General features: G+C 42.6%; 2 protein-coding genes across 8 annotated transcripts in view; both read left to right on the forward strand.

Moving 5' to 3' along the window:
• The window catches only part of RHOH (ras homolog family member H), a 48,537-nt gene extending 25,692 nt beyond the window's left edge, over positions 1-22,845 (forward strand). For 5 of the 7 annotated variants that reach the window (XM_061164612.1, XM_061164611.1, XM_061164614.1 and 2 more), the window contains exons 2-3: positions 20,309-20,429; positions 20,729-22,845. In XM_061164612.1, coding sequence (XP_061020595.1) covers positions 20,945-21,520 — 576 coding nt within the window. In that variant the 5' untranslated portion in view covers positions 20,309-20,429; positions 20,729-20,944 and the 3' untranslated portion in view covers positions 21,521-22,845. The remainder of the gene's footprint in view (positions 1-20,308; positions 20,430-20,728) is intronic. The other 2 variants (XM_061164617.1, XM_061164616.1) reach the window with 1 other exon arrangement.
• Positions 1-26,343, forward strand: part of CHRNA9 (cholinergic receptor nicotinic alpha 9 subunit) — a 125,335-nt gene that overhangs the window by 19,320 nt on the left and 79,672 nt on the right. The window lies entirely within an intron of this gene.

Genomic DNA, 26,343 nt, shown 5'->3' on the forward strand with positions numbered 1-26,343 from the left:
TGGGATCTTAGTTCCCTGACCAAGGATCAGTCCTGCATCCCCTGCAGTGGAAGTTCAGAGTTTTAACCACTAGACTATCTGGGAAGTCCTTGGAAGCAGTATATGTTTTTAAAGGAAATCTGTAAAACATAGATAAGCTCACAAAAATCTGTGATTGCACCAATCAGCGCATCACTAACATCTGGATTTAGCTTCTTATTCCTTTCTCTAATTTTACTGAAAAATCAGGATCATGTTGTACACACTGTTTTGAATTTGCTTTTTTTCCCCATGTAACTGTGTTATCATATACTTTTCTCCACATTATTAAATATTTTTCTAGAATTATAAGGAATTCAATAATAAAAACTTGTGTGTATTCCTGCTTTGAAAAGTTATCCTTTGTGGCAAGTTGTCTTGTATTAGTCAAGACAAATGAGGGCAAAAAATGAGTAGAAATGCAAGTCCATTCTATAGGGAGTGTTTTCTGGAAGTCCTTGCTATTAGAAACAGATTTAGGATTAGGCCTCCTCTCATGCATGTTGATAATACCTGTGTGGAGGTGGGAGAGTTGGCCTAAAGGATGAACACCAAACTCCAGGTAGGAGCTCTGGATGATCTAGAGAGAGCCACGAGTTACCACGCCAAGAGAGGATGGTTACCCAGTCCCACTCCCTGCGAGGACCTGGTCATTTTACTGTCACGGGGACCACGTTTACAGGGCCTGGGAACTTCTCAGTGTGGAGATCTGGGAGGCGAATGAGTGACATGGCCAATGGCTGCTTTTTGTGCCAAGAAAAGCCATGAGGGTGCCTTAGAGAACTGCAGGATTTTGTAGGATCTAGGTGACATTCCCCTTTGGGCCTTTCTGACACCTTGCCTACCTACTTGTTCTGCTGCCGTGGTCTGTAAATGGGCTGGGCATTTTCTCTAGTCAGCCTCTGAAAGCTCTCTAGAGTGCAAAATGTTAACAGGTTCTTTCTGTCACAAGTTAGGCCAGTGGACACTAAATTGGACTGGTACCTGTTCCCAGGAAAAGAGGTGCAAATTCTCTTTCCATCTTGCGTACTGCTAAGGTGGGTGTCACTGAACACTGTCCTGAAACCAGACACCTGTGAGGGCTCCGCGTGCTTTGTTTGGCAAATGTGCCAGGGCTGAAGGCTTCTCAGGGCCTGTGCCTCTGCATCACGGGTGGTTTCCCGGGTGGCTCAGCGGTGAAGAATCTGCCTGCCAGTGCAGCAGACTCAGGAGACACAAGGTCGGTCACTGAGTCAGGAAGATCCCATGAAGAAGCCAGCAGCAACCCACGCCCGTGTTCTTGCCTGGAAAATTCCATGGACAGAGGAGCCCGGTGGGCTATAGTCCATGGGGTCACAAAAGAGTTGGATGTAATTGAGCGTGTGAGCCTCTGTGTCAAGGTAGGAGATGGAAAAGGAAAGACAGTCAAAGACAGGTGAGAAGAAAAGTCGGGAAAGGCTATCAGAGGCAGGAAGGTTGAACCATCTGCACCTCCTGCTCTTCCCTACTAACATTTGCTCTCAAAGCAACAGCAGGGTTTAAAAGCATTGACTCCAACTTTGAGAGAAGTTCTACTGTAGCTAAAATGTTATCAAACAGCACTGCATGCTACAAAGAGATTGTTCGTGAAAGGAAGAGCCCATCCACGTGGCAGACTTCATTTCTGTCTTATTTTAAGAAACTGCCACAGATACCCCGACCTTCAGCAGCTACCACCCCAATCAGTCAGCAGCCATCAACGCTGAGGGAAGACTCTCTGCCAGCAGAAAGTTTATGACTTGATGAGGGCTCAGATGATGGTTAGCATCTTTTAGCAATAAATTATTTTTTGATTAAGGCATGTGCATTACTTTTAGACATAATGCTATTGCACACTTAATAGACTTACAGTATACTGTAACTTTAATATGCAATGGGAAACCAAAAAATTCATGTGACTCACTTTATTGCAATATTTTCTTATTGTGGTGGTCTGGAATCCAAATCCATAGTATCTTTGAGGTATTGCCTGAAAATCTGCTGACAAAGAAAAAATTAATTGAGAAAAGCATCAGGGAGTAAAGAATAGTATGCTATAGTTTGTATATTAAAAAAAGAGTGAATATGTGTCATAATTACACATATTCATACATAGATGTTTGTGAATACATGTCATAATGTAATAGATTTGGGAAAATGCATAAAAAACTTCATATAATAGTTGTCTCTGGGAAAATGGCCTGGGGCCCTGGAGGGCAGGTAGAGGAGGGAGATGTATTTTTCACTTTTGTCCTCTTTGAATTTTACAATAGACATGTATTAAGTATTCAAAAGGTAAACATAAAAACACTCAAAGATTACATGTGAGCTCAAATAAGAGAGAAAAATAATGCCTGTGAGGAGTTTCAGGAAGGCCTCCTGGAGGAGGTGGCATCTGAGCTGGGCTCTGGGACAGGCAGAATTTTACCAGGAAGAGTCAGCAGGGAAGAAGGTATTTCAGGAGACAAGAGCAGCACACTTAAGATTGAAAGTGAAAGTAAAAGTTGCTCAGTTGTGTCTGACTTTGCGATCCCTTGGACTATACAGTCCATGGAGTTTTCCAGGTTAGAATACTGGAGTGGGTAGCCTTTCCTTTCTCCAGGAGATCTTCTCAACCAAGGATTCGAACCCAGATCTCCCACATGGCAGGCGGATTCCTTACCAGCTGAGCCACAAGGGAAGCCTGCACTTAAGATTACTGAGTCAGGGAAGGCAGGGAGAATTGGGGGATGTTACACAATCTGGAGGCAGCAATGGCTTGGTGAAGTGGGGCTGGGGAAGAGGAGAAAGGTAATGACAGAGACGGTGGAAGGAGGTTATTTTATACTTGCCATGCAGAGATGAGCCATTTACAAATTGGCTTCAGTGTCCCTTTAAAAATGATCTCCCCCCTGTGCTTCAGCCTCAGACTTTCTGCCCTCCAGTTACACAAACCCTTCTCCTGTGCACACCTGGCCACTGGCCACTTCTTTCTGGATGCTGTCCACCAATCCCATTTTCTCCCCCGCTCTGCAAGACCTATCTCAAATGTCACTGCTTTCTGCCACTTCCACCCCCACCATCCTGGAAGATTTAAGCACTCTGTCCTCAGTATTCTCTTGGCATTTTGCATTTACCTTTATTATGGCATTTGTCCATTTAAATTTTAATTTTTTTTTCTGGGAGGAAGCTGTGCGTGAGATCATTTGTATGCAGAAGGCTGCTTCTTTTCTCTCTAATTTAGAATTTTTTTCTCTATGACCTCAGTTATATGGGGCCTTATTATGATGAAGAACAACCACACTGGCCACCTTTCCATGGCCATCTCATTACCTCTTCCTAAGAATTCATTTCTTCTATAGAGAACAACCTCAACAAAGAAGTGAAGGTCAGTCATCAGCAAAGTAGGAAAATTTTTTTTTCAAAAACAAAAAACCTCTAGGCGTAAGCTAAACTATATTAACATTTTCTTTATTACCTTCTGTCCCCATTAAGCTCTTTAAAAGAATTCCTAATTTAAAGGCAATTAAACTCAGATATCCTGTCATCTATTTTCAGATTTCTATGGATTTGGAACTTGATAGAACATTATGTATGCATAAGCAATAAATTAAACAGTTAAAAGAATAATTTTGCTCTGGAGTATCTTGATAGTTTCAGGTTCATTAGGAACTTGTTTCTCCCAGTTTTTGTAAGACCTCCAGCAGAAGTTGAGCATCTAAGGAGATAGTTAATCCCACTGTTGTGTATTATAGCTGCAATATAATCAGTATGGGAAGTATAAACAGTGATATCCCAAAAGGGGATTTTAAAAAACCTAAGGTTTTAAAAGGTTTTAAAAAAACCTGTGTTCTTAGGTTATTCCTCTTTGTTCCTCTTCTCCTTTAGACAACTTAGGGAGTAACTGGGCTTCCCTTGTAGCTCAGTTGGTAAAGAATCTGCCTACAATGCAGGAGACCTAGGTTTGATTCCTGGGTTGGGAATATCCCTTGGAGAAGGAAATGGAAACCCACTCTAGTATTCTTGCCTGGAGAATCCCATGGACTGTAGCCTGCCAGGCTCCTCTGTCCATGGGGTCGCAAGAGTCAGACGCGGCTTAGCAACTACACTACACCAGGGAGTAACTGCTCTGCCCTTAGCACAGGTTGTCTGTGGAGGGGCATGTATCGGAGGACTGGAATTCATAGTAAGCCTCGTTGTGTCCACCATTGCAGATGCTTTTCCTCTGCATAGACCCTTTGTACCCACTGTACCTTGTAAGAGGTTTGTACCTCTTAATCCCCTTCACCTGTTTCACCTCCACTCCTATCCTAATTCCATTCTGGCCATTCTGGGACTCAGGGGCTTCAGACCAGACTTGTACATTTCTTTTTCTACATAAATGAGATTCTTTAATAAATCGTTCAGCTGCTTTTTTTAGTTACGAATATGTCATGGGTACCCTTCTTGTGCAATACATACAGGGAAAACCTAATTCTTTTTTTTAAATCAAAATATAGTTGAAGTACAATATTATGTTAATTTCAAGTGTACTACATAGTGATTTGACATTTGCGTACACTGTGAAGTGATCCCCACCGTGAGTCAAGTCTGGTAACCATCTGTCCCCATATAAAGTTATTACAATATTGCTGCCCATTGTTCTACTTAGTATCACATTCCTGTGATTTATTTTATAACTAGAGGTTTGCACCTGTTAATCCCCTTCACCTGTTTCACCCCCACTCCTATCCTAATTCTTTTTAATGCTGTATTGGATTACATCAAATGGATATGGCAGGATTAATTTAACCACTGACTTATGATGGAACTTTTAGTTATTCTCAGTTCTTTTTTTTTTTTGCTATTGTGAATAATGCTGCAATAAAATTCTTGCACATATATCTTCACTGCTTATATAGGAACAACAAAACAATGCATTTAAAGAATTGGAATTGTTGGGTTAAAAGGTATATGCATTTAAAATTTCGATAGCTACTGGCAGGGACATACCAAGGACATAGGGGTGGAAGGGGTCCACCCCAGGTATAGGCAATAAGGGAGTGAGTCATCTGTCAAGAATTTAAAGACAATAATAAAATCAGTGTGGGTCTGCTTTTTGTTATCACCACGCACTGGCAGTGATAGAGTGAGTGCTTAAGGGAATGTATGGATTCCATTAGAGCTGACTTCAGGGATGTATTGTGATTGCCTGTGGTACTGCATATTTCTGACTCCTAAGCAGTAGATGAGAACTAAAGAATGATAGCCCAATGATTATAGAGACTATGAAACAGAACTTGATTAACTTCAATTCTGCTATTCTCTGTGACTTTTTAGAGTTTTGTGTTTAGATTTAAAACAGTGAGTAGAGCACAATTTGCAGAGTATAATATTTTTGATTGATAATTACAAGTTTTAGTTCATACACAAAATATTTTACTGCACTTGAATAATACTTTAAAAATTGAAATTTATCTTTGTTATAAACTGTTACTTGTTTATTTTAAAGCTAAAAAATGAATCAGGGAAAAAATAATTGTTCTTGACTCTTATATATTATTACTGAAACTAACTTTGCCATGTAGATGAAAGAGGTTAAAAAACGATCAGCTCCAAGTGTCAAAAACAGTAAGTGTGCCGCTGGATTCTGTCAAATTGCCTTCTACAAAGATGGTGTTCTTCTGTACATCCTCCAGTTGTGTGAGAGTGAGTGCTAAAGGGAGAAATCTTTCATATGTTGTTAGAAACCAGGCCTGTAGTAAGAAAGAAATCACCCACCAGCTGAAAAATGTCTTTCTGAGTCTACCACCTCACCTCCTGCTTTTATTTTAGGATTGTGTCTTAGTCTGTTTGAACTGCTATAACAAAATGCCACAGACTATGCAGTTTGTAAACAAGAGAAATTTATTTTTCGTAGGTTGAACAGTCTCTCATGGATATGAGGTCTAAGGAGGGCTTGCTTCCTGATTCTTACACAGTGCCTTCTCACTGTGTCCTCATATGGTGGAAGGGACAAATGAGCTCTCTGGGGCTCTTTAATAATGACAGTAATTCCATTGATGAGGGCTCCAGCCTCATGGCCTAGTCACCTCCCAAAGTCCCCACCTCCTATGACTATCATCATGGGGGTTAGGTGTCAACTTAATTCAATCTGAATTTTAGGGGCACACCAACATCGGGTCATAGCAGATTGCTTAGTTTCATCAAGATGGCAAAGACAGACAGACTTGCCCCAAATGAGAGACAGAGGGAGGGGAGGTAGATACAGCTCTGTGAATGGACTTGGAGGCAAGCCCTCCTCACTAGCTTGTTCTCTTGGGCAAGTTACCTTACTTCTCTGTGCCTTAGTTTCCCCTGCTGTAGAATAACCACAGTGGTATTGAACACATAATATTATTGTAATGATGAATGAGTTAATTTTCATAAAGTACTTCAAACAGTATCTGACAAGTGCTTAATACCATGTGATTATTGTTATCCTCATTCACCAAATGGCTCCCCTCCATAGCTCAGTTGGTAAAGAATCCGCCGGCAATGCAGGAGACCCCGGTTCGATTCCTGGATCAAGAAGATCTGCTGGAGAAGGGATAGACTACCCACTCCAGTGTTTTTGGGCTTTCTTGGTGGCTCAGCTGGTAAAGAATCTGCCTGCAATGTGGGAGACGTGGGTTTGATCCCTGGGTTGGGAAGATCCCCTGGAGAAGGGAATGGCTACCCACTCCAGTGTTCTGGCCTGGAGAATTACGTGGACTGTATAATCCATGGGGTTACAAAGAGTCAGACACGACTGAGTAACTTTCACTTCACATTTATTTACCTAATAGTCAGGCATGCTGCTAGGCATGGGAGATAGAATTTTTTAATTGCCTTAAAAAATCCTCCAAACTATGCACTATTATCCACATCTTGCAGTTCTGCTTATATGACCTGCCAGAGGTTATACTATTAGTAGGCAATGAAGATGAGAATCTAACCAAGACCTGGACTCCACAGCCCAGGCTCTGTGCAAATGATGTAATATTACCCATTTTATACTTTGAGACTGAAACTAAGTCACCTCATTTCATGCAGTGCTCTGGGATAAATTTCCAAGACAAAATACCTTCTTTTATAGTTTGAACAATCTGTAAATTAAGGGTTTACCCTAATTTTAGAAGATGTTGGAAGCCTTAATTATTGCCCTGGAAGAGAGATGATCAGTCTCTCAAAGAAAGTTAATGAGGAAGAGAACATCTGTTTGAAAACAAGTTTTATATTAAAACTGGCAATTATCTTTTGAGTAAAAAGCCACCTATTTGAATTATAGATCTATCTATATGGGTTTACATTTTAAAATTAAGGAAACTAAATATAGGATATAAAATGTAGATATGCATATTTGAAAAAGTACAATGTAGATGGAAAGATTGCTGACTCAGTGATTCAGTTTCTGGGCTTCAAGTCAGCCTCCAGTAACTAAACCACTTGTTTCAGGGCCTTGGTTTCCTCATGGGAAAATGAGTGGGTTGAACTAGATGACCTTTCAGGTATCTAATCATGCTGAGTTTCTTTCCACAATCAGGGGACATACTATTTCATATTCTATTTAGTGGTTGCTCAATGAGGGGGCAATACCAGGAGTTTGGGAAGTTCTCAGAATTCATGGACACAAAAATATATAAGGAAAAACTGCTACATATGTATTTAAATAAGAAAGGATCAATATCTTTAATCTCCAAAAGATTTTTAAAAATCATCATTTAAGAAATGATGGCCACCTTACTAGAAAAGTAGGCAAAGTAAGTGACTTATGAAAGGAGAAATATGTGGTCAATAAAAGATGAATTTTAATTTTCACTAGTCATAAATGAAATGCAAATGAAAACAGATCAAATAGGCAACTATTACACCCAGTGGTGGTTGTGTGATGAAATGAACATATTCATATACAGCTATGGGGTACAAATTGATCCAAGTTTTTCATCTTTCTTATTCTAGTAATTGTGCTCATATCTATTTATGCTAAAGAAATAATTGTCTATTTGTACAAATTTATTTTGTAAATGTTCACTCAGTGTTACTACAGTAAAAATTAGAAACAATTTAAATAATAGTCAATTGCTTTAATAAATAATGCTACTTTTGTATAATGAAGTATGACAGTCATTAAAATTATGTTTGAAGGATCTTAATAACATAAGAAATATTAACGATGTAAATGTTAAATAAAAAGCAAAATGCCCAGCTGAATGTAAAGTATGATATTAGTTTTGACAAAAAAAAAAAAAAGGCACATTGAAAAAATGAAACAGGAAGAGGTACACTAATTTCTGCAGCTTTTGGTTTTAGGTGGTAGTTGCTTTTCTCCTTTAGGTCATTTAGATGGTTCAGTACTTTTCAAATGTTCCATAATGTGGATGAACTACTTTTATAATCAGAGAAAAAAAAAGAATGCAGAGATGATCCAGAGAAAAATGAGGGGGAAAGTAAGTCAGCGTGAGGAGGACATCTTCAGTCTGATTGGATCAGCAAATAAGGGAGGAAATGTTACCACTAATGGTTTGAATGTGTGTGGAATGATGGTGGTGATGGCCGTGCGGTGGCAGTTCCGGGGTGGGGGATGGGGGACCCAGGGATGTGATGGTTTTCTTTGCTACAGATGATGCTCTAGAGCTGGGAGGTATTTTGGGCTTGGTGGAGTCTACTTAGATATCAGGTAGATTTCATATTTTCCAAGTAAGTAAAGATCAGAACTACTTTGTCTAAGGAGGAAACATAAAATCTAAAAGTAGAAACTCCTCACTGCCCCTTCACCTTTTCAGACAAAAAGGACCCCAGCGGGGAGGGTCTGCCTCACATTCAGAGTTACTTTGATTTGTCATCTGGTTTTATGTGGGTAGTCCATTTTCACTCTTGAGTTTCTTTCTTTTTTTCTTTTTAAAAGTTATTTTCATTATTACTGTTTGCACTTTTGCAAAGAGCTAATTCTGCAGAACTGGAGCAAGGAGGGCCACGGGAAGTTAGTGAACATAGTTATACCAATTAGGAAGCTCAGTAACTTCAAGTTCAAAGTAACTTCAAGAGTATCCTTTGGCTAGAGTATTTTCTAGACTGGCCTTTACTTCCCAGAGACAGGTGGTGATGACTTACGGAGATGCAGGTAGGGCTTGTACTTGAAGTTGAAGGCTCTCTTTTCATGACTTGGCTGGGAATCCTCACCTGGGCACGGCTTTCTCTCCTCTGCCTCCCTTCTACCAGGAGGCAGGTTCTAAGCCTCTGCCCTGTCTCCGTTTATGTCATCTGTTACTTGATGCATCAGTTTTCTTTCAAATACTTGAATAAGTCATTGTGGCACGAAGTATACTTTTTATTTTTTAGTGATGCTTTTCTGTATTCTCTGTAAAGCTAAAGGTGAGAATGAAACCACAGCTTGGACAAAACGCTATAGAAAACAAAAGAGCCTACCCTTTAAAACCTTTATCATGAAAAGTTTTGAGCATATATAAAGATAGTGAGAACAGACTAAAAGTACCCCCATATACCATCATTCAACCTTAACAGTTCTCAATATTGTCCCGGTCTTATTTCATGCATCATCCTGATTCCCCCCCCCCCCCCCCCCCCCGCCTTTCTGGGATAATCTAAAATAAATCCCAGACATCATATTCATTTCACCTGTCAGATAGGGACTTTCTTTTTTTTTGTTTTTTGCCATACATGGCGGGGGGTTCAGGATGGGGAACACATGTAATTACATGGCTGATTCAGATAAGGACTTTAAAAATGTATATGACCACAATGTGATTATCACCTAACAAAATCAGCAAGAGTTCCTTAATGTCGTCAAACACCCGGGCCATGTTCAAACTTCTTTAAATATTTAAAAAGTACAGGAAGGATGGAATTTCCCTGGTAGTCCAGTGGTTAGGACTTCGAGCTCTCAGAACTTGCTGAGGGCCCATGTTCAATTCCTGGTTGGGGACCTATAATCCTAACATCCCACAAGCCACATGGTGCTACCAAAAATGCACATACATGGGATTCCCTGGTGATTCAGACGGTAAAGAATCTGCCTGTAATGCAGGAGACCCGAGTTTGATCCCTGGATTGAGAAGTTCCCCTGGAGGAGGGAACGGTACCCTACCCCAGTATTCTTGCCTGGAGAATTCCACGGATAGGGGAGCCTGGCGGGCTACAGTCCGTGGGGTCACAAAGAGTCAGACACGACTGAGCAACCAACACACGCACACACACACACACACATAACATATAACACACACACATAACATATAACACACACACATAGCATATAACACACACATATAACATGACTGAGCAACTAACACACACATATATTTTATGTACATGTAAGGGGCTTCCCAGGCCGCGCTTAGTGGTAAAGAACCTGCCTGCCAAAGTGGAAGATGTAAGAGACTTGGGTTCAATCTCTGGGTCAGGAAGATCCCCTGGAGGAGGGCATGGCAAACCACTCCAGTTTTCTTGCCTGGAGAATCCCATGGACTTCCATGGGTTACCTTCCATGGGGTCACAAAGAGACGGACGTGACTGAGTGACTAAGCACACATGCACATATATAATTTAAAAAATTCTCTCATAAGGAGAAAAAGGAGAGATGGGTGGCTTAGGACATTCTTGAGAATAGGTGTAGTACATGCAGCTTAGCTTGTCTTCTTTCCAGGATAGGCCTTGAAAAAAAGAACCAGAAGCCAGAGATAGTGCTTCTAGGAATTTTAAATAAATTTGGCTGTTCAGATATAGAGAATTTTTGTCTTCAGACACTAATGGGAGCTCATAAACATTCTTTTGCCTTAAGGGACCTCAGATCAGTCTTTTCTGCCCTTTCAAGCCCAAAACCTAAAAAACAACGGAACACACACAAAGCACTTCAAAACTTTACACATAACTCATGTTTTATTTTCATTTTATCTTCAAATGCACAGAAGCAAGGAGAAGAAAATGAGAATCAGCCATAATTCCAGGAACATAGACATTTCATCTTAACATGTTAGTGTATACCGCTTTTCATAGAGTTTTTCGTAACTGTGCATATTTTGGAATCATACTGTTCGTATTTTGAAAGCTGCTTCTATGGGGGTGGCGGCTTCCCAGGTGGTGCTAGTGGTAAAGAGCCCAGCTGTCAATTCAGGAGACGCAGGAGACAAAGTTTCGATCTCTGTGTCGGGGAAGATCCCCTGGAGAGAGGAGTGGCTACCCACCCCAGTATTCTTGCCTAGAGAATTCCATGGACAGAGGAGCCTGGTGGGCTACAGTCTATGGGGTCTCATAGAGTCGGGCTGAGTGACTAACACTAACTTTATCTCATTCAGCTTAGGGACCCTTTTCCTGTCTCAGTTAACGCGCTTATACTCTGCTATTTTAAAAGATATGGATTGTAGGAAAAAACTAGTTTATCCAAGAACCACCTGTTCCATTTTTTAAAAAAGCACATTTATTTATTTATTTGGCTGCATCAGGTCTTAGTTGTGACATTTGGGGTCTTTGTTGCAGCACGCAAACTCTCTGGTTGTGGTGTATGGTCTTCACTAGGGGCTGTGTGCGGGCCTAGCTCTCACGGCATATGGGATCTTAGTTTCCTGACCGGGGATTGAACCCCAGTCCTCTGCACTGCAAGGCAGACCCTTAACCCCTGGACTGCCAGGGAAGTCCCAAACCACCTATTCTTGAATGATTTCCCCCGTTATAAACAACATAGATGAGAATATGTGTGTAACTAAATATTTTGTGTCAGAGTTTGTGGAAGAATAAGAACCCTCCTTGCTGCCGTCTTTCTTCCCTGCCCACACATTCTCATTCCTTGTGATGTGGCCACAGCCCCCTCGGCTCTCCTGGAATCTCTCTGGCACCCCAGTCTGAAATGCCTCACTTTCCCCTTGTCTCACAAACCAGTCTCTCCTCCAGCCTTTCCTGTTTGCCAGTGGCTCCCTCCCAGACCCTCTCTCGGGCCTCACAATCATCTTACTTTGGGCCTGCCGGCCAGCTATCTCTAATAATCTTGCAACAACCATTCAGGATAAATAAAAATAGCAGTAAAGACGTCTGTAGCACTCTGCGCCAGGCACCCTCCTACGCGCTTTACATTCCCTAATCCATTCAATTCCATACAGCGACCTTCTATGACAGGTACTGTCAGTACTGCCTATTTACAGTTAGAGAAGCGAAGGCTTAGCAACTTTCAAGGCCGGATGGTTCGAGTCCATCGTCTTAATCACTGTCCTATACTGCCTCTATATACAAAGGAACTAAAGCTTAGAGAAGTTAAATAATTCACCCAAGATCACACAGGAAGCAGCAGATGTTGAGGTCAGACATAAGCTTGCCTGAATTCAGGAGTCTGTGCTCTCCTTCTTACTCTGAATTGCCTCTTCTTATTTAGCAAGGGTTGTCAAACTTTTTCTGTTAAAGGTCAGATAGTAAATATTTTAGGCTTTGTGGGCCATAAAATTTCCATTGCAACATTGAATTGTAGCAAGAAAGAAGGCATAGAAAATTTGTAAATGAAAGAGCACAGCTATGTTCCAATAAAATGTTATTTACAGACATGGAACTTTGAACTTCATATGATACGCACATGTCATGACATATTGCTCTTTTGGTATTTTTTAACCATTAAAAAATGTAAAAACCATTCTTAACTCGTGGGCTATACAAAAACAGATGGTGAGTTTGACCTGCAGTTTAGTCACACTTTGACAACTTTGCTTTACAGCACTGTTGCTTTCTAGAATGGTCAGATATACTTGTACCTGCCTCTTCCCTGTTTTTTTTTTTTTTAATTTTTGCTTGAACAGTTCAGTTTGGGCCCCATATGTGCATGCCCAACTGAGAAAACATGAGCCCTTCAGTAAATGAAATTTGCGTCCCTTAGAAAGCCTTTGGGCTTCCCAGGTGGCTCAGTGGTAAAGAACCTACCTGCAGGAGATGTGGACGCGGATTTGATCCCTGGGTTGGGAAGATCCCCTGGAGAAGGAAATGGTAACCCATTCCAGTGTTCTGCCTGGGAAATCCCATGGACAGAAGAGTCTGGCGGGCCATAGTCCACAGTCACAAAGCGTTGGACAAACTTAGAGACTGGACAGCAGCGATAGAAAGCAGGTCAGAGACCAGGTGATCGTTCCTTGAGCACATCTTGTAGGGGTTCCACCCTCAACCCCAGGCAGTTTTTCAGAAAATTCCTTCCAACCGCTTTAAGAGAGGTTGCAGGAACTACACTTTCCCATCATGTACATTTCGAGTTGAGATTCTAGTGTTTTTAAGGGTGCTCTGGACAGCTGCCTGGCTGGCTTGCCTTGTTATTGACTCTCAACTTGGACCAAATTGAAAACTCTAGACCTGTGGTGAGAATCCAATTATTGTGTTCCTCTGAGTGGCGTGGACCAGTCAGGGCAGGGTGGGTGGGACAGAAGAGGGGAAGGGTGCCTTGGTCCCTGCTTGGTGTGGGGTCAGAGGGGCAGGGCTCTGGGTTTGAAGAGGGCTCAGGGACTGGCGACAATCCATTTTAATTAAACTGTAATGGGATTACATAGGCTTTAAGTTTGGGAATGTAAATACAGCTTAAATACATTCTGGAGAACACATAATAAAAGCCACAAACCATCTTGCAAGCAAAGTTTCAGAATAATATCCAGAATAAAATACAGATGATCTGTGTATAAAAATCAACTGATTTAAAAGTGATTTCCTATTGTGATTTGGAGGAGGAATTTAATCATTATTTGTGGCAATTAGAAATGCACTAAGGGAAATTACTGAAGTACAGTTGAGAATTAGGACTTCCCTGTAGCTCAAATGAAATGGTAAAGAATCTGCCTGCAATGCAGGAGACCGGAGTTGGATCTCTGGGTTGGGATGATCCTCTGGAGAAGGGAATGACAACCCACTCCAGTATTCTTGCCTGGAGAATCCCATGGACAGAGGAGCCTGGTGGGCTACAGTCCATGGGGTCACAAAGAGTCAGACACAACTGAGCAACTAACTACTATTACTACTATGACAGTTGAAGTTTAGTGAAATGAACATCTTGCAAGGTGAAAAATTTATGATAAAATACTCTTTCAGAAGATAATCTCTTGTAAAGGCGTAACCTTATTTTTATTTATTTATTGTAAAAAATATTTATTTACTTATTTTCGGCTGTGCTGGGCTTTTGCTGCTGTGTGTGGGCTTTCTTGAGCTGTGGTGAGCAGGGGCTCCTGTCTAGCGGCGGTGCATCGCCTTCTCGTTGTGGTGGTTTCTCTTGTCGCAGAGCACAGGCTGTAAGGCCCAGTCTTCAGTAGTTACAGCATGCAGTCTCAGTAACTGGGGCACCAACGGGAGTTGGTGATGGACAGGGAGGCCTGGCGTGCTGCGATTCACGGGGTCGCCAAGAGTCGGACATGACTGAGCGACTGAACTGAACGGAGCTTAGTTGTCTCGAGGCATGTTGGATCTTTCCAGGTCAGGGATTGAACTTCTCTCCTATACGGCAAGGCAGATTCTTAACCACTGGACCACCAGGGAATTCAGCAGTAACCTGATTTTTTGAAAAATACTTTTTTACTGAAGTTTAGTCTTTGTACGGAAAAGTAAACATGTCGTAGGTCCGCAGCTTGAGAAATTTTCACAAGCTGAACACCCTTGTGGAACTAGCTTCCGGATCAAGACACAACACACTTCTCGTAAATCTCAAGAGCTCCTCATCTGTAGGAGTAGAACTGGAGCAGGGGCCTGGCTGGAAGGATGGCCAGAAACACTGTCTCGAAACCGGGATTGCTTAGGAAACTTGGTTTTTCTTGAGATGCCTTGGATTGGGCAATGGGAATTGTGGGCTGTGGGTGACGCATGGAGCTGCTGCAGCTTTGGGGTCATCCTCTGTTTAGGTCTAACTTTGTTTCTCCCATTGCCTTGAAGAGTGGCTGTAGGCAGGATTCTCAACCCCCTGAAGTCTCTGCAGTTCTGAAATGTAGATCTCCATGAAGACAGCAGCCAGCTTGCTCACTACCATGCTATTAGGACCGATTCAGTGCCTGCCACAAGAAGCCCCAAACAACTGCCTTTTAAAAAAAATAAATAAATAGAACAGCTAATGAATACTATATACAGCCCTAGAAGATGTTTAATGATGTAAATAAAAGTCTCAAAATGAACTCATTGATCCAGTAATGCCACATTTATGAATATATTCCCCAAGAAAACTGTCCCACATAAAAATTACTTCCATAAATGCATATATGTTTAATATATAAACTAACACTTGTTAATGGCTGTAAAATATGGAAACTAATTCAAAGACTGCTAATAGTGGAAAATGGCTCTGCAGTTATGGATTGTTGAAACAATGGAAAACTATTTAGTTAAAACCTTTCAAGTATGTAGACTGTTGAAAATAGAAAAATTTTTATGTTGAAAAAAATGTTTAGGAGATATATAAAGTGTGTATTTACCAGTGAATGAAAACTGAGTGAGAATTTGGACTGAGAAAGTTTAGAAGTGACTCTACTTTTCCTCTATGAAGTTAAGATTTTTGAATTCATTCTCTTTTCTCAGAAGAAAACAAAATGAAATGAAGCACCAGCCCCCACTCCCAACCCCCTAAACTTGAATTCATTCGTCCACCCCCAGCAGGGCCTACTCTTGCTTGTGCTGTCCCTGCCAGGGGCTATGGGGGGGACATGGAGAGAAAGCACTGGCAGGAGATGAGTTGCTGAGAAGCATGATGATTTCCTAATCATCTACGTGCTAGATTCACGGCAGAAGCAATTTCCTTAATGAATGAATTGGCTGCTGCCAGAGCAGGTCCTTTGCCCAAAACTCTTCGAAGAAGGATGACAGTCAGATGTATTCTCTGTAATTGACAGGCCATCCTCAGCTGATGGCTGCCATGGGTTCATCTTTTTAAAAAAAAATAAAAGAATTTTTATCAGCATTTCGGCTTTCCCTGGTGGCTCAGATGGTAAAGAATCTATCTGCAGTGTGGGAGACCTGGGTTCAATCCCTGGGTTGGGAAGATCCCCTGGAGGAGGGCATGGCAACCCACTCCAGTATTTCTGCCTGGAGAATTCCCATGGACAGAGGAGCCTGGCAGGCTACTGGTTCACAAAGATCTGGACACGACTGAGCGACTGAGCATATCAGCATTTTGAAGTAAGCCACCTCAATCAAAGCCCAGATAACCTAAAATGTGCAGTAACAATTATTAGTTCAACGAGTCATAATTTCATCTTAGTTTTATTTTCTAAGCAATAGTTTATATTGTCTACTATTGTTTTTCTTTTTTTATGCTCTATCATTGTGAAGGAAACTTCTCATAAGACAATCAAGAGGTATTCTTGGAGGTAGAAAGTCTTATAAAAGTACAAGCATTGATTATTGCTGTGTCGTTATCATTTCCATCTGGTCCTTATGAACTCCCGGTGAGAAAGCTCTCATTCCAGTTTTTCAGGTGAGGGAGATGTGCAGAAGGACCAACCATGTGAGCAGTGTGATGATGGAGGCACAGTGGGGTATTATGGCAACACAGAGGGGATATCTGATCTAGCAGCTTGTCAGGTGATCAAAGAAGATTTTTCAAGAAGATGTAGAAGTTGGAGGAGTGAGTCTTCCCTGGAAAATAGAATATTGGAGAATGTGTCTGAAGAAAGAATGATAGTGGAGAGTGGGAGTTGGGGTGAGACCTGAGGCTAAAGTGAAACGAGGGTTTCCTACTAGACAGCCCTCCAGAAGATGGAATGGACTAGGACGCTTCATCTCCAAGCCCTCCCTTTTGTCTGTCTCTCTGCCTTTGCTATGATAGACGCCATTGCCTTTGCAAGATGATGTCTCCCTGCCCTTTTCCTAACTGTGTGTGTGAACCAGAGGGTTCTGGGGAGAGCATCTTTTCTGTGAAACGGTGGAGAGAGGAGAGAGGGAGGTTATTGAGGCCCGAAAGGCTCTGGACTTGAAGGTTCATTAATTCCAATCTGACTTAAGTCCTAGAAGGGTCACTCATGATGCTATCTGAAGTCACTTTTGGTAACTCCTCCGTAATGATTGACATATAATTGGAGCACCCCTGCCAGTTAGCCACTAGTGAAATATCATTGAAAACCTGCTTCTATGTTTCACCCAGAGCTCCTTTGGGGAGAATCTTTCTCTTCAGGTGAAATTCCACTGAAATCAAGCCAGTCAAACTTCCACACATTATGTCGTGACCTGTAGTGGCTCTGTTGTGGGCACGTTGTGGGCATCATCTGAAGGTGATCTATCATGTCTGTATAGGGTGTTGCTCCAGTTTAGACCATAACTCCTCCCACTACCCCTCTCCTAGATCCATATTTAGCCATCTGCCAAAGGCTACACATGTCATCAAGTTTTGTCATCTGTCTTTGCTGCTACAGTGCTGCTCTGGAATAACGTGGAGAGTTATGCAATTGTATATATGCTGCGGGCTATAAAGTTTTCTCCTTTGACCTCAGTTTCCATTTCCCTAGAGAAAGCTAATCTTGTCCAATCACTTTATGGTTTGGGAAACTGAGGCCCTGAGACCTGGTTCGATGTGCCTCTTAGTGCCAGAACTGCCTGGATTAAGGTCACTTGACTGAACAGAGCTTTTTTCTCCAGTCTGTCTTTGGAGCTCTCTGAGTGGCAAAGCTGAGGCACACATTTCTTTGTTCATATCACATTTCATTTTTATGCTCAGTTCAGTTCAGTCGCTCAGTCGTGTTTAACTCTTTGCGACTCCATGGACTGCAGGACGCGAAGCTTCCCTGTCCATCACTAACTCCTGGAGCTTGTTCAAACTCATGTCCATTGAGTCGGTGATGCCATCCAACCATCTCATCCTCTGTCGTCCCCTTCCCTCCTGCCTTCAATCTTTCCCAGCATCAGGGTCTTTTCCAATGTGCTACAAGAAGAGTATATATGTATTGTAGTCACAGCTGGCTATAAGACTCTTAGAGCACTCTTTGCCACAGAAACCTTTTTAGTGCTACTTTGAATTAATTCCCCACTGATAATATAAAATTTCTTATTATTATATTTGATGAGATGGTTGGATGGCATTACTGACTCGATGGATATGAGTTTGAGCAAACTCCGGGAGTTGGTGATGAACAGGGAAGCCTGACGTGCTGCAGTCCATGGGGTCACGGAGTCAGGCATGATTAAGCTACTGAACTGAACTGATTATTATATTTAGCAATTACTGTTTAACAATAATTTTAGTAATAAGGACTGTTTATTGTGTTTTCTATGTGGTGACTATGTACTTGCAGTATGTTTACATGGTATACTATGCTAAGGATTTTATATATTTAAGCACATTTAATACTCTCAACAACTCAGTATTAGTAGGTATTATCACATCACATTTTACAAGGAGGGAAATTGAGGCTTAGGGAGGTTAAAAAACTCTTCTAAGTTCACGGCACAGGTGGGTCAGTTCAGATTCAAGTCCATACCTACCTGATTTTAGAGCCTGCATTCTTAACAATTTTGCCTCACCAACTTCCTTTTGTAGATATATACTCAGGAAATTTGACTATTCAATCTCTTAGAAATTATTTAATAACCAAACACCTGACACATGCATATTTTTCTTGGTCCTGGTCCTACTACATCGGGGTCGACATCAAACTTGACACATGTCTTAAGTCTTGACACTGGACTCAGTAATGAGGAGGTCACAATTGCTTCATTTAAACCATCCATAGGTTTAAGGAGCTAAAGTCTGAGACCCAAGGAGCTCCTAAGGGGACCTTACTCAAAGGTCTGGTGACAAAGAGGTGTCCAGGACCATGGTGTGTGAGAATGACCCGATATGGAGTTTTCAGACAAAGTCTGGGTGAATATCTGACATCCCACATCCCCTACACTTGGACATTCAATATATGGCATTTTAAATAAACAGTAGTAGAAGCTGAAAAATATGGTGCCTGCCCATAGATTCCATGTGCCACGTTCTGTGCTAAGCCAGACTCTCCATATACTGAATTGTTACAATAATTCCATCAAGAAATTGCCTTTCTTATTTTCATCTTTATGAAGAAACCAAGGCTCAGAGAGGTTAAGTAACTTGGCCAAGTTTACCCTGTTTATGTGTGATAAAAATGAATATGTGAAAATTATGTGAATTATTTATGTGATCAACTCATTTGTAAAGGCTGCTGGGCTATGTTTAGTCGCTCAGTCATGTCTGATTCTGTGCGACCCCATGGACTGTATCCCACCAGGCTCCTCTGTCCATGGGGACTCTCCAGGCAAGAATGCTGGAGTGGGTTGCCATGCCCTCCTCCAAGGGATCTTCCCAACTCAGGGATTGAACCCAGATCTCTCACATTGCGGGTGGATTCTTTAGCATCTGAGCCACCAGGGAAGCCCAGGAATACTGGCATGGGTAGCCTATGCCTTCTTCAGGGGATCTTCCCAACCCAGGAGTCAAACCGGGGTCGCCTTCATTGTTGGCAGATTCTTTACCAGTTGAGCTACCAGGGAAAACAGCAAAGGTTATTATGTCTTATTAAACAGAAACTGTAGGTAGACAAGGATAAAAATGTCTTGGAGGGGAATGTCTGAATTTAGAGGAGTGATTTTTAAAAATTATGTTTTGAAGCAGACATATCCCATAGATCTGTTTTACATTACTTTACATGTGACCTGTCAGGAAGATTGCCAGTGGAGGAGGTTATAAGCCCAGATTGTATTAATAACCTTTACTTTGAAGTTTGGTCCAAAAGACCTTTCCCTTGTCTGAAGCCGGGCTGGCCTTGCGATGCTGTCCTTCAGCAGACAGGATACCGTCTCCAGGCTGATCTCATTGTCTGGAGCTCTTTCACCTGCAGTGAATGAGAATTTATTTGACCCTTTCATGAAATTTAGATGCTGTCATATTTATGCTCCTTGTTTAAGTGACAGGCACAGAATACAGCTGCTTTTAAGCAAGTTATTTTGTTTAACCAGAAGCCTAGCAGAGTTCCTGATATATAGGTAGCTGTTCAGAAAAGAGAGAAACAATTTTATCCCCACAAGATCTCTGAGAAGTGGTTCCTAAATTTATCACAATCTTGCAGATGACTAAACTGGGGCTAAAGATTAAACAAAGCCATGTTGTTGCATAGGTAATGGAGTCTGACTTGAGATGCAGAAAATGCCAAGGACAGTGCCCTTTCCATTACCTTTGTAGCCAGTTTTTGGAAACACCTCAAGGGAAAAACCACAGCAAATTTTAAAAGTTTTGGTGATTTCTTCTCTCTGACCTCAGTACAAATTCCCTCATAAACCAAACACTAGCTGATGAATCAATAAAATGAAAGAAAGTGCTCATAGAATCTGAGGCTCATCACATTGCTCTCTTTTGCAGTTTCCAAAGTGGCTGGGATCCATTAGAAACTGAAGTGGCAGAGACCTCTGTCAGTTGTGGTCCCCACTTCTTGGAGCAGAAGGCCAGAGAGAGCTGTTCGAACACGTCTCATTCACACCAGGTTGCTACTGAGGTCTTTTTCATGTTGCCGCCAGAGCAGCTGCTTGTATTTTTATCGCTGGGCTGATTTTAGAGATCAAATCAGCTTCTGCTTCTTGACTGGGTGGAGTTGTGGGTTCCAATGCTGGGGTATAACAGATTCAAGCTTTCTCTGCTGGGGTAAGAGTGGCTTAGACAAGCGGGGTCGGGCGGCTCCACAGAGATGGGACGCTTCATTGATCTATTTGCCAATGAGGAAGATCCCTGTCATCAAAAAGGGGAAAAAAGACTCAATTTCTCCATTTCTCTTCCTTGTTCCAGTTGAACACCAGCCTTTGGATATTTTCAGGGTAGACTGTGTGTCTCCCTTGGATGGACCGGAAGAAGTAACATCCTGCAAGCGGCTGTCAGAGGTCCTGAGAACACAAAGCCGTCTGGCCGTCCTTCCCCGTGTCGAATGGCGTTTGTCTCAGTAGCCCACTGAGGGCTCTCTTCCTCAGGATTCTGAACTTGTAACTAGGAGTCTGGGCCACGAAGATGCTGAGTTCCATCAAGTGTGTGCTGGTGGGAGACTCTGCTGTGGGGAAAACGTCTCTGCTGGTACGTTTCACCTCGGAAACCTTCCCTGAAGCTTACAAGCCTACAGTATATGAAAATACAGGTGTAGACGTTTTCATGGACGGGATCCAGATCAGCCTGGGCCTGTGGGACACGGCCGGCAACGATGCCTTCAGGAGCATCCGCCCTCTGTCCTACCAGCAGGCAGACGTGGTGTTGATGTGCTACTCCGTGGCCAACCACAACTCCTTCCTGAACCTGAAGAACAAGTGGATCGGGGAAGTCAGGAGCAACCTGCCATGCACCCCCGTGCTGGTGGTGGCCACCCAGACGGACCAGCGGGAGGTGGGGCCCCATCGGGCCTCCTGTGTCAACGCCATCGAAGGGAAGAGACTGGCCCAGGATGTGAGAGCCAAAGGCTACTTGGAGTGCTCGGCCCTCAGCAACCGGGGCGTCCAGCAGGTGTTTGAATGTGCCGTCCGAACTGCCGTCAACCAAGCCCGGAGACGCAACAGGAGGAGGTTCTTCTCCATCAACGAGTGCAAGATCCTCTGAACCCCAGAGACTTCATCCCACGCTCACTTACCACAGAGACCGGCTGGGACAGAGAGAGCAGGCAAGCCAGCAAAGGACTGATGCTCTTTCTGGGCATGGCCTGACTGGCTTTTACCACCGGATACAGTTGTTGACGGGACTTGGCCACTGGATGTTTTTATAATATGTACTCTACGAATGAACTCTTTGCCCAGTACAATTAGAAGATTCCTGGGGACACTGTAATGACTATTTCATGTTTGATTCAAAAACCACAATGAAGTGAGTTTTCCAAAGAATACCATATTTAAAGACACAGCTTATTTAAATAGTAACAAATGAACAGCATTTGTATATAATTAGCTTTCACACTTGGAGTCTTTTCCTCCCTACTCACAAACTGATGTGAGTGCAATGACCTCACAGGGCTCTGACATATGTTCATAGTGTTAGCATTTTCACCTGAAGTAGTAATTTTGTTGAAATCACACTCGCCTGTTAGATTTTATTAGGTAACCAATTTTAAAATCACTGTAAACTGATCCTTGCAATTAATTTTCCATTCATTTGTTGTTCAGAGTTGTATGTATAAAATACAGTTAAATGACATAAGGTTACTATAATACTGCCTAATGATTTTTAAACGACTATCATTTTATGTCTCTGTAATTATTGAAAAAAACTATTTCTTATGGTATTGCCTTTGAGCCAAAGAATTTCAATTATACAGTAAGTATTCTGTCATTCACTGAAACAGACTGAAGGAACACTTATCAGGTAGAGAATCAGACTGCTCTAAGCGATAACCGCGGAACTTGGAACAGATGTGAGGAAGTCTTACTTTCATTTCAGAGACTGCTGCACTTTGCCTGCTTCCTAACTTATTGTAGGTCTGATGAAAGAGCAGGCTTAAAGTTCTCCATAATGGTGATTTAGCAGATTTGTTGTTTGAGCTCTAAACTGAGCTAGCATGGCAACATAATTCATTAATTTGAGGGTCTAATCAGAATTAATTGGGGCCGTGTCTACATGAATGATATGTGTTTAAAGGAAAAAAGGGGATTTATAGCTTCTACTATTTCATGAGTATGAAACATCTGAGTGGAAAAAAATCACAAATTCCAAACAGGAAAACTGTATAGCAATTGTAATAAAAAGTTATCAGGGGAAATACTGAATCAATAGGAACATCCCCCCACCATTCTATCTGATAGCTTAAAAGCAACAGTATTAACCATCTATTAAAGCTGAAAACAGAGGACTATGTAACTTAAGAAATTGTGAAGCCTGGAACCCACATGTTGCATTTACTTCCTTAATCAAATAAAACCTAGAACTACTCTGAACCACATTTATTAAAGTCCATTACTGTTACAGTGCAACACACCATTACATACCACTGGTAAGGCAGCTGGCACAAACGACTATGATTAGACTTACATTGACGTAACCAAACCAATTTTCTAGTTTCCTTATGTGGTCAATTCTTTATAGCGCTAATCAGTGTCAAAATCAGAAGTGTGCTCATCTTTACACTGCCTTCTCTCTCTTTCCTCCTCTCTCATCCACCTCCAGTGAGACAGCTGGACCCGGGGTCTGAGTCTTTGAGCCTGAGGTTCCCTCGCTTCCCTGGGGCAGACACATCTGCCTGTACCCAGCAGCTCCAGCTCTCCAGCCCCATGGCTTGTGCTCGCCTCTGTGTTATCTGTTTCCCATGACATGAGAGCTACTTGATCCAACTTTCTATGTTGGGCATCCTGGGAGTGGAGGCCTTCAGAGCTGGCCAGGCAGGGCCAGTGATAGGAGCACATTTCCTGCTGATATGCTTGTTGACCTTCCTTCTCTTCTCCAACAATCGCAAATGGGCTTAAATAACGCATGCAGGTTTTCCTTCAGGTCCAGTCTTTAGGGTGGGAGGTATTGCTCAATAGTGTCCGACTCTCTCCAACCCCGTGAACTGTAGTCTGCCAGGCTCCTCTGTCCACGGAATTCTCCAGGCAAGAGTACTAGAGTGGGGTACCATTCCCTTCTCCATGGGATCTTCCCACCCAGGGATCCAGCCTGGGTCTCCCGTGTTGCAGGCAGATTCTTTACCTTCTGAGCTACCGGAGAAGCCTAAGAGCACTGTGCATGCATGCTAAGTCGTTTCAGTCGTGTACAACCCCGTGCAACCTTAGGGACTGCAGCCTGCCAGACTCCTCTGTCCATGGGATTCTCCAGGCAAGACTACTGGAGTGGCTTGCCATTTCCTTCTCTAGGGGATCTTCCCACCCAGGGATCTAAGCTGTGTTTCCCACACTGCAGGCAGATTCTTTATCTTCTGAGCCACCAGGGAAGCCCCATTTACTGTGATAGCAGGAATAAAGTTCTAATGACAAAATTGGCTGTTTTCAAGCTTTTCTTTCTTTCTTGTTGAAGGGAGATTGGTGGAATGGTGGGTGGTGGAGGTAGGGATCTGAAAATGGGAAGGGCAACTGACTCTAAGTGAGGGAAGAGGAGATGATTCCGTAGTGGAAGCAGGGGGGTGGAAGGGAAGTCCAGACAGACACAATCTAATGACTTTGCCTTCGACTGGGCACATAGACGAGTCCCCTGCCTGTTGGCTGGGGCCAAACTCAAGGACTCCCTCTGGCCACCCACTCATCTGAGAACAGGACTCTATGTGGAAACCCTCCCCAGTGATGGGACCTGGCAGAAACTGAGGCCAGTCAGTGTCTGTCTCCCCTACTAGATGATAGTGCTTGAAGTCAGAGCCACACCTCAGAGTTCCCAGGGCCCAGCTCAGGGAAAGTATTGAAGTTGAACAAAGTCACGTTGAACTGGAGAGAAGGACAAGATTTGGGCTCTTGCGTTGAAAGTGGTTATGGGAAGGAACCCCACCACGTAGGGGTAGGGGCGGGGGAGGGAAAGAAGTGAAAAGAGGTCATTTTGTTAGAATTCACGCAATGTATTCTGCGTGAATGTTCTACGTGACTGTATATCTATTTCTCCTGCCTGGACTCCAGTATTTGTTTCTTACACTTCAAAACTTGCAGTACTTTTTTTTTTTCTTAAATTAATTTTTAAAATTGTATGTTGATTCTTAACCATCCCAAGTAGCAACATTAAATATGCTCTCGTTTTACACTGAAGAGTTGGTCTGAGTGGTTGAATAACTCATCCCATTTTCTTTTACTTTATCCTGACAAAATGGGGTGGTAGAAGCGAGTGCAATGACATTAGGCTGAGTGACAAGAAAGTAGAAAGCGCTCCAACCGTTACCACTTGTTGAGGGCTTTGGAAATGCCAGGTCCTGTGCTAAACACTCGAGTGCTTGTTATCTCACCACGTGGTGTGAGCACCATCCTACGTGGGGAAACCGAGGCCCAGCACACTGACGGATGAGCCCAAGGCCCCTCAGCAGGCGAGTGGCAGCACCAGGAGTCTCGAGTGTGTTTGCTGAACTTCAAAGCTGAACTCAAAACCGCCATGTCGAGAGCAGCCTGACTGTATATCTTTGCCACACGTGATCTCATATAACCTTGTAGGCCCCAGCCCTACCAGTCAAGTGGCCTGTATTTTAAAACTGATTTTTAATAAAATATTCCGAGTCTGATCTTTGTCCTACCTTTTTATTTTTCTTCCTGGCAATGAGAAAGGGACGCATCTAAGACTTTGTAAACCATCGTTCACAAAGGTGTCCGTGTCCTGACATAGAACTTAATCCTTAACGGTAGATAGACCGCCATAACGTGGGAGTTAAGAGAAGCAGATGGTTGTGACATATTTTGGAGTCACAAAGTCTGGGTCATGTGTCTTTCAGCCTCAGTTTCTCTAAACTAAAACAGATACTAATTCCTGGATTCCTCTAAGAATTCATACAGTAGTGACTGTGGGAATGTTTTATGTCTGTGAACTATGGTTCATGGTTGCGTTTTCATGGTTTGGGTGGATCTCTATGCAGATACATGGGCTGAAGAATCTAGGTCCGATCAGAATATTCTAGGACTTGTTGATACTGGCCCACATAATGGGAAATTACGCAGAAGCAGGTGCTGTTTGTTGCAGGGCTAAATAGGGTAAGATGAGTAAAATGGCACATAATGATAATAGCAACAAACTATATTTAATTCCTACTGGTTCCAAGTTTGTGCTAGGCCAACTTTACATACACCATCGAATTAAATCCTCAGAACTACTCATAAGGTAGATATTATTCTCTTTCTTTTGATGAGAAACTGAGGCTCAGACTAATACATAGAGATATTTTCCTTGCATCTTTACTTTTCAAAGTGTAATTTTGGTGTAATTAAACTCCACCAGTTAAAAATTGTATGGTGAATTATATTTAATGTTCATTACACTTGCTACCTTAGCTAAGATGGTGAAAATGACTCGTTACATGCTGATGATTAGGGCTTGGCAGTCTTCCTGCGTGAGCTTCCTTTTGCCACTTTTCCTATGAGGAAAGTCTCAGATGGTTCCTATCACATGCTCGTGGTGGTCTCTGCTGGTTGTCCCCACTCCCCCATCTCCATTTTCCACCCTTGACTGCCCTCCCCTGTGGCTGAGAGGCTAATCCTTGGTCTGTGTCACCCAGGGTCTCTTCCTGACTGGCTTTCACTTGGATGCAGCTGCTGGGAGACTGTCTGGAAGTCAGAGGGTAGGATGAGAGGATAGTTGGGCGTTTTTTCCTATTTGTTTCCTGCCTGGGTGATGCTTGTCCATAGAGCCCCTCCCACCTGCTGAGCGGCTTCTCCATGTCTCCACAGGGCCTCGGACTGTACTTCCTCCCTCTGTCTCTCAGTCCTGCAGGAGGTCCTGCTGCTGCTAGTCTTGGGGAGTTGCCTTAATCCAGACCTCTC

Source organism: Dama dama, chromosome 17, assembly GCF_033118175.1.
Source record: "Dama dama isolate Ldn47 chromosome 17, ASM3311817v1, whole genome shotgun sequence".
NCBI lineage: Eukaryota > Metazoa > Chordata > Mammalia > Artiodactyla > Cervidae > Dama > Dama dama.